Source organism: Asparagus officinalis, chromosome 3 (assembly GCF_001876935.1).
Source record: "Asparagus officinalis chromosome 3, Aspof.V1, whole genome shotgun sequence".
NCBI lineage: Eukaryota > Viridiplantae > Streptophyta > Magnoliopsida > Asparagales > Asparagaceae > Asparagus > Asparagus officinalis.
Window position 1 is genome coordinate 18,392,138 of NC_033796.1, and position 8,771 is coordinate 18,400,908.

At 36.9% G+C, this 8,771-nt stretch overlaps 1 protein-coding gene across 1 annotated transcript in view; it reads left to right on the forward strand.

The window, feature by feature from the left end:
* LOC109834706 (allene oxide synthase 1, chloroplastic-like) overlaps positions 1-8,771 on the forward strand; it is a 15,258-nt gene that overhangs the window by 2,815 nt on the left and 3,672 nt on the right. Inside the window, 1 exon segment of the mRNA XM_020402734.1 lies at positions 3,728-3,974. Within this exon segment, the coding sequence (XP_020258323.1) occupies positions 3,728-3,974 (247 nt within the window).

Genomic DNA, 8,771 nt, shown 5'->3' on the forward strand with positions numbered 1-8,771 from the left:
ACCGCCGTGCATGATCCTTTTGAAATACTGACACATACTCCAAATAAGAAAGCTGGGCTTAGGTGAGTTTCTTTCGAGACCCAGTACTCAAACTTAGCGTCCAGTAATAAAACTCTGAGCCTACAATCAGTATTTGATCTGAGATCAGGCGTGACCGCGATCTTTGTCGAGTGTCCTGGCAATATTGGAAGTTCTTGAAACGCAGATGAATTGATAGTTAGATGTCCAACACCTCCACTCAATGCCCCGAAGGGTGCGAAGATTGGAGAGGTATTTTTTCACGGGGTTGGTAAGGCCACTGCAAAAGAAAGAATATTCATCAGTCAAGTGAAGGGAGCTTTAGCTAAGTCCATAGAAAGAATTGATCAAACGCACAGTATCAGATCTGGGCGTTAAAAGATATACTCAACGCCAGAAGGTCGAAACTCTGACGCTTAAAGTTTCAAACGCACAAGTTCAGATCTTCGGCCCGTTTAAAGATTCATTTAACGCAAAGGTCGAACTCTGCGTTAAAGATTTCGACACGCACAGTCCAGATCTGGGCCGTTTAAAGTTCATCAACGCAAAGTCGAACTCTGCGTTAAAGTTATTCGAACGCACAGATTCATGATTGGTGTTTAAAGCTCATTAACACAAAGAGTCGAACTCTACAGTTAAATATTCGAACGCACAGTTCAGACCTAACGTTGATTTTCATCAACGCAAAGGCTAAACTCTGCGTAAGTCTTCGAACGCCACAGTTAAGCCTGGCCGTTAATTATTCATCAACGAGAGGCTTAAACTCTGCGGTTAGGTTTCGACGCAAGTTCAAGCCTGGCGTTAAAAAATTTTCATAACGCAAAGGTCAAGCCCTTGACGTTTCGATTCAAAACGCAGCCAGTCTAACTCGCGTTACAATAACAAAACGAGTCATCTCCCTCGTTGCAAGAAACCCAATCTAGGGTTTTTCAGGGAAAACTCAGCCGAAGCAAGTTTGATGGCGCATTAATCTAGGTTTTACCCCCGAACTCCGAAGCGAGTTGACGGCCACGAAGGGCGACGCTTACCACCGACGGGCGATGAACCAGAACGGCACGCACCGCATGCCAGCAGGCGGAATCTATGGCGTGGAGCGCTTTCTTCTTGAACCCTGCGAAGAGAGGTTGGAGACGATGAACAAAAGGATTACGACGTCGAAACGAAGAGGACTTTCGTTAAAATTTCACCGACAAAGAGAGGAGAGGCAAAAAGATCGGCGTGACTTTTTGTTTGACCCTTAGCGGTCTATTTATAGACAGTAGATGAGCCTGCTCAAATCGGGTCGGGGTTCTAGGCCCAAAATCCCCCAAACGTTCGGCCTGTGCGCCTGTGACGTTTGAGTTCTGAACGCCCAGAATTCACCCCTGCGCATTATAATCCGCCGACTGCATCATACATTAGATGGAATCCCTAAACGCAGAATAATTTACCCCTGCGTTTCAGTCAATCAACGCAAGAAATCGTATAACTTAGTGCGATTCTGACTCAACCACAACGACTTCCTTATAGTTTTTATAGCCAAGACACTGGTTCCAAATAAATAAGAGGCTGAGGGCTAATGTCAGCATATCAAAAAGCTCTAAAAAGCCAAGAAGATAATAAGTATACCCCACAAAAGGAGTCCATTGGATGAGATACAATTAGATATCCAATCAACATAAGTCTGACAACGTCTTCTAAATTTTTGAGATCTAAAGTATTCGAATTTTCGTCCCGATCAATCCTGCGAACTTTCGAAAACTTTGGCAGGTCGGCGGTTTAGTGGCTGCATCTAAAAAATCACAATGGATAGCTCAATCCACTATCAAAAGCCCTCGATAATGGAACTTACAATCAGACGCACTTTTAATGCACTCATCCCGCAACTGCCTGCAACCGCATAAATAAACAAAAAAAAAAAAAAAAAAAATGGCCTCTTCTCTGAGCAATTGATCTTCGAGGGCTGCGACGAACTAGCTGACTAAATATAATATATTAGCAACTATTAGAGATTGCTGATGAGCAGTGTTAATGATTTCAGAACATAAAAAGGTTGGACTTAGTTGTGTTGGAGTCGACTTGAGTAGAGAGCTTTGGCAAATATCATCTTCAAAAACACTATGGATGTTTGATTCCGTCAAGCTCTCACAAACGAAAGCATACAATTCAAATAAGCTTTCCGAGGTCGACAGTCGGAAAGGGCAAATAGGCACGACTTTATCACACAGAGTCGAGTAAGAGTCAATTGACGCGGGCTTCCGACAGCTGATGAAAACCCTATTCAGCTTGGCCTTTCACGAATCGTTGGTGAGAGTTACAATCTGACGACTCTCATATTCCTTATAACAGGCCAAGACAATAAACAATGGCCTTTGCAATTGTTTCATGGCCAGACGATGTTACACAGTCAAAACCTCTATCAAAGTAGAAGTTTATCTTGCGTTTCTCAATAATCGAAACGCACACAATTGTGCGTTTCCAGGCGAATAGTCTAACTCTGCAACGCAGGAGACAAAATAAAACAAACGAGTTCAAGCACCAAACGCCACACGATAACGTGCGTTCTTCAATAGGTTCGAACTAAACGTGTCCTCAACTCTGGACGCAGAGTGCAGCTTCACGCACACGGCCTGCTGTGTTCTCAAATCTACTAACAATTTAACTGCTGCATTCTCAAGCCTATAAGACGCCAGAGTAAGCCACATAACGCCACTGAAGGCGTTTGACTTGTTTCAAACGCAAGATCGAACTGGCCTCAAAACCGTTTTATTCCCACGTTCTGAGCGGATTCATGACCCACAAAGGAGCGGAACAATAGGCGGTTGGTTGAACTCCCATCACCCTAATAATAACCAACTTACTCAACTGAGTAACGGGGTTGGCGGTGATTGAGAGGTTTAGATCAATTCGGTTTCTGAGATAAAAACCCAAATAGATTGAGGGGAGCGGATTCAAACCACCCAAAAGGTCAACAAATCTCGGCCAGATTGAGTAATCGGAGTAGAGATCTTCGGGAGAATCAAGGAACTTGATACAACAGATTCATTAATCAAATCCCGACAGGATCCTTCCATCAAGGTAATCATCCATTGGCAATTAACCGAATTTTTCGGTTCCAAACAACCTTGTTTTAGAGTTTTAACTATTCTGAGTTCTTTAAATCGTTAAGAGTTTTTATAGCTTCGTAACGCAAGTTAATCACACTCAAACCGACATTCAAGGTTTTCAACAACTCATTTCAGAGTCTTAAACAGTTTCAGAAGATTCTTCACACTCGTCACGAGTTCTAAACCGAAGTCATCAACATTCAGTTATTCAGTGTAAAGAAGGCGACGGTTATCGGATCGTCAACGCGAGATGCAAGATTCGACGAGCGATCAATCGAAGGAAGCAACTCATCGCTACCAAGAAGAACCCGTCTTAAAAAGGAGAGCAATCAATCCATTCTCATTCTCTTTTTGTAATCGGACATCCAAATTGTATATCGATTATCGATTTTGAGAGAATACAAGTCAAATTTTCTTTCTTTGTCTTTTTACATCAAATTTCCAACAAACATTTAGTACCCACCCTGTGGGTTAACTGTGCGATAAAAAAGGTAGATTTAAACTAACCTAAGAACACTGGAGGTCATAAAAATTCAGTCACTTCTCTATTCTGCTTTCTCTATTCAGTGGGGGGGAAAAATCTTTCTGCACTCAAGTTATTGACTTCAGCATAATTATCTTAGGGATCGGGTGAATTTTGTTATGTTAAACGTCGACAACACAAAGTGGGAGCAAGAATTGGACGAGTTTGGTGTGGAGGGCATCCCACATTTTGCTTTCTTGGATGGGAAAGGGAATGAAGAAGGGAATGTCGTTGGTAGACTCCCGAGACAATATCTGATGGAGAATGTTGCTGCTCTTGCTAATGGAGAGCCTTCAGTACCTCATGCTCGTGTTGTGGGAGAATACAGCAGCGCTGAATCCAGGAAAGTAAAACAGGTTTCTGATCCAAGAAGTCATGGTGGAAAGCTTTAGTGAGCGCCAAATTCATGTTGAAGTAAGTTCTCTCCTTAGAAATTTCACTATAATTTTCTGCAGACTTTATGCTCTTCAATAGTACTACTTAAGATTAGATCGTTGCGTTTCGTTCTCTGATAGTTTACCTTATGTACTTAGTGAATTTTCGATGATATGAACAAATATAAAGACTCATAATGTTAAAGTTTAGTCACGGTGGAAGTATCTATTTAGTGAGTTTTTATTTGGTGAAGAATAAGATAGAAAAATTCCAAGCTATATATTTTTTGAAATTAGTTCTTTTGTAAAGTTCTTCAAAAAGAGGTAAAGAGAAGAAAAAGGGAAAAGAAAAGAAGAAGGATTGTATTTTTTTTTTTTTTGTTCATGCAATTGTTGAGTTAAGATCAGATAAAACGGCTCAGGGTAATTAAAATTTATTTTTCATTTTTGAGTAAAGCTCCTGGCGATTAAGTTTGGTAGGATTTCTGTAGCTTAGAATCACCATAAGTTTGGATTAGTTTGCTCCATATGATATGTGAGGCATCTATCATCTGTAACGTCTTTCAACACTTCTGGCTCCTGAATAGAACAAATTACTCTGCTTCAAAAGAGAAAAGAAAGAGGAAGTAATAATCAGTTTCCTGGTTTTCTTCTATCACAGGCCTCAATCTGTGATCCTGGGGCTTGCCTGAGGAGGAGCACGACCACGTATCAAACACTATACTAGCGAGCTTTACTTGTTGTAAGTTGTAACAGTATTTGTGGATCTTTTACTAAAATTTATTCGACGGTACTGATTTTTATTGGTCCATTGTCCATAATCAATTTTCCTACACAGCAGTGTACTGGTTTCTTATCCTTCTTCTTGTGTATCCCTACATTAGCACAACACATCACACATAAGGGGGTTGTTACTCCCAACACTCAGTTCACTGTAGAAAGTATGATTCAAATTGAAATAATGAACAATACTCAATATTAAAGAAGTATAGTTTGTGGGGAGAAAGAAAATATTATTTGTGTACGATTCAAATTGAATTATCGTCTTTATAAACTATAATTGTTCATTATTTTTTAAACTCTTGAGATTGAAAGTGAATATAACTGTTGCCATACTCATAACTGTTACAACACCCGTATAACTCTCGCATCATTTTGTTCCCCCACTCTTTATGATCTTCTTAATTCTATAATTTAAATATTTTAGTTTATATAAATCAAAGTATTATTATTTTGATTTTCTTCCATTAGTAATATATAATTCAGTTTATTATTTGAGCTTGGAAAATTTTGTTAGTATATAATTTGTGCATTGCATTAATTACCTCATGCATTTTACCCATGAATTTTTCTAATACCAAGACTACTGTAGTTAGTTGAGCGGCTTATTAATAACTCTAAACAAGTGACAAAACCCTTAATAATAAACCAAGTCTCTATACCTAAATAGCACCTTCCCAAATAACATTAAATATTACATTGTGAAAAAAAAATTCTTAAGTAAGTTTGTGCTGTTCATTGGAGTTGTTAGTATTTGTTTGTAAAAAAACAAGATAGTCCCACGTTGGAATTTTGAACATTCCTTTAGAGGTTTAAAAGCATTGAATGTTTATTGGGCTTTGAATAATGGATTAAAGTATAGGCTTCTAAACTCGCGTGCAGGTAGCGCGATTATTAGACGCACTTAACCCGCTTAAATGTTCTATTATATATATATATATATATATATATATTACAAACTTGTTTCACAACGAATTAAGGAAAATTCCAGATTTGCTTACTGGAATTTTTATTTTCTATTGTATCCTGGAAAGAAATTTTGTATTAACCCGAAACAACTTTGAATATCAAGTGGGCACAAATATTTTTTTAAGGAAAGTGTTTCACGCCTCAAAACTTCTGTCTCCTTTATTTTTTTAAAAATAACAGGAGTTACACGGATGAAGGTTGTAACGTTCGGTTTATTTCTCGATTAATCTTTTTTGTAGTCGTCAGTGAGCATAATTCCACGTGATTTTTACTCATTCAGCCTCTCTAATCTGTGGTTGGATGCTGTAACAAAGTTGTGATATAATGCACAAGAAACAGGGTTTTATTAATCAAACAATAGATAATGCATACTCGATTTATTAAAAAAGTATTGAATTATCATATATAACTAATAATTTTAAATTTGAGATGATCAAAATATTTACCGTCATAGAAGAGAAAATTCACATGTGGACATGTACAAATTAGTACTAGTTGGATGTACAAATATTTTACTTATGTTTTCGTTAATTACATGACTCACATGTAACTGGTTCCAAATATTCTATTTAGGGTAAATTACATTGTACCCCTATGAGCTTTTAGCATTATGCGGTAAACCACCAATAGCTTTCAAAATCATACTAAACCCACAATAACTTTCAAAAATCGCACTAAACCTCCAGTAACTTTCAAAATCACACTAAACTCCCAATAAATTTTACAAAAAATCCCTAAAGTTGGCATTGTTACATCTGATATGGTATGTACGACCCACATGACTTAAAAAGACCAAAATGCCCCTTGTATTATTAAAAGCCTCTTTATGACCTTTTTTTATTTTCAATACTAAAAACATAAATCTCTTGTTTTTTGTCATTCGTTTTCCTATTGGTCTTGCCCAAATTGGAATCCTAAACCCTAATTATTTTTTATTTTTTCTTTTACTGAACTTGTCCTTCAAAATGTCTTCTTATGTTGTTTATTGGTTCCAATTTATGGGGTTTTCTGTAAAATGCGGAAATTTATTGGGGGGTTTTTCACAATTTCAAAAGTTATTGAGAATTTAGTGTGATTTTTGAAAGTTCTTTGAGTGGGTTTACTGTGAATTTTAAATTCATTAGGAGTTTACCGCTAAACACTAAAAGTTCATGGGGTTTAGTGTAATTTACCTTTTTAATGAAGGGTTAATTTCACAAAACCCCATGAACTTTGGTGGTGTTGCACATAACCCCCATGAACTTGTTTATCTCACATAATCCCCCTGAACTATGAGGTATCTCACAAACCCTTGAACTTTAGCTTATCTTAGCTAATCCCCCTACCTGTAATTTGCAAATAACTAAATTCTCTTTAAGTGAAAAAAAAATCTAAACTTTATCACCTGTCATTTACCTACAACATACTCCTTTCTCTAAAGTTTGAGTTTTTTCCCCCTAGATCTCAAGAAAATATTAGTTATTTGCAAATTAAAGTAGGAGTATTATGTGAGATAAACTAAAGTTCAGGGGTTTTGTGAGATACCCAATAATTCAGGGGGTTTTGGGAGATCCCTCATAGTTTTGGGGTTATGTGAAATAAACATAGTTGCCCCCCCCCCCCCCAACACACACACACACCAAAAAAAAAGTTCAGGGGTGTTGTGTGAAATTAACCCTTTTATTTATTCTCTATTTTTTTCACGCCTTGGGTTTTTTTTTTTTTTTTTGACCTACACAGTTAAATCAAGTCAGATGCTAAAAATGCTACAATTATTAGTGTTAGATTGGTTCCAATGTGAACAATAAGCTCTACCTGATCTAAACAATTTATAGCTGAAATTTCTTGACTACGATCCTTTATTATTTTTATCTATTATTTATTTTATTTTTTTTGAGGTAAAATGGGGGCAAGAAGCCCTATTTCAGAATTATATTAATATGTACGGAAAGTATGTACATCGGTGACATCTTTTAAACTCTATAGTTCCAGATTAATATGTGTCCGGTAGGCAGAAAATATCAATCATGGGTCCATAGTAGGAAAAGGATAGGACCATAGCCGCCACTTATCTGAAGCCTAGAGAGCCTAGAGAGCACCATCTTATACACGTGTAACTAGAAGTTCTAACCCCCGTGCACGCACGGATCGATCTGATTTCTATTGTTTGAATATGATAATTTTTACCTCAATTTTGATTAATTTTCTAAATTGAATTTTGTTGAAATTCCTACCTTTTTTGCCTTTCATATTTCAAGGGTGTTTGTAATTTTCAGATTTTTAGATGTTTGATTTGTAGTTTTCAAATCTCAAGGGGTTGTTTTCATTTTAAAATTTTGTATTGGATTGTTTGTAATTTCCGACTTTTAAAGAGTTGTTTGTAATTTTTAGATTTTTCAAGGGTCGTTTATAATTTTCACATCTTTAAGAGTCTGTAATTTTTTAATTCTTCAGAATGTTGTTTATAATTATTAGATTTAAAGGGGTCTATTTGTAATTTTTTGTCCTTTTAGGGGTTGTTTGTATAGATTATAAAGGGGGTTATTTATAATTTCAAATCTGAAGGGGCTTTTTGAGGTTCTGATTTTCCAAGAAATTGTTTATAACAGTGTGGAAAAAATGGTTGATGTTGTCAATAAATTACTAGAGGGAAAAAAAGAGAGAAATCTGTAAGCCCATAACTGGTTGATTTTGCAGTTATATATCAAACGATAATAATTGATTTACAGTTTACTTTTCGTCCTTTCCGGTAAAATTCTAAATTACTCGGAAGGGCCCTATCCATTTATCCATCACAAATAGGGTTTACTAACAAACAAGGGTTGGATTCGGTGAGGACGGTGCTAGAGCCAGAACGCGCTACCGTCCGCGCCTTTCACATCATTTGCGGTATTTAGTTCTGAACGCCGCATTGCCCTTTTCGCATGTTCAGCCAAGATCAGGTTCAAACAATTCCTAGTCGCAGCACGAGAATACACTTGGATTTCCATATGAAAATAACACGGATTTCCAAACAACATTAGATTTAGTCCAACTTCAAAA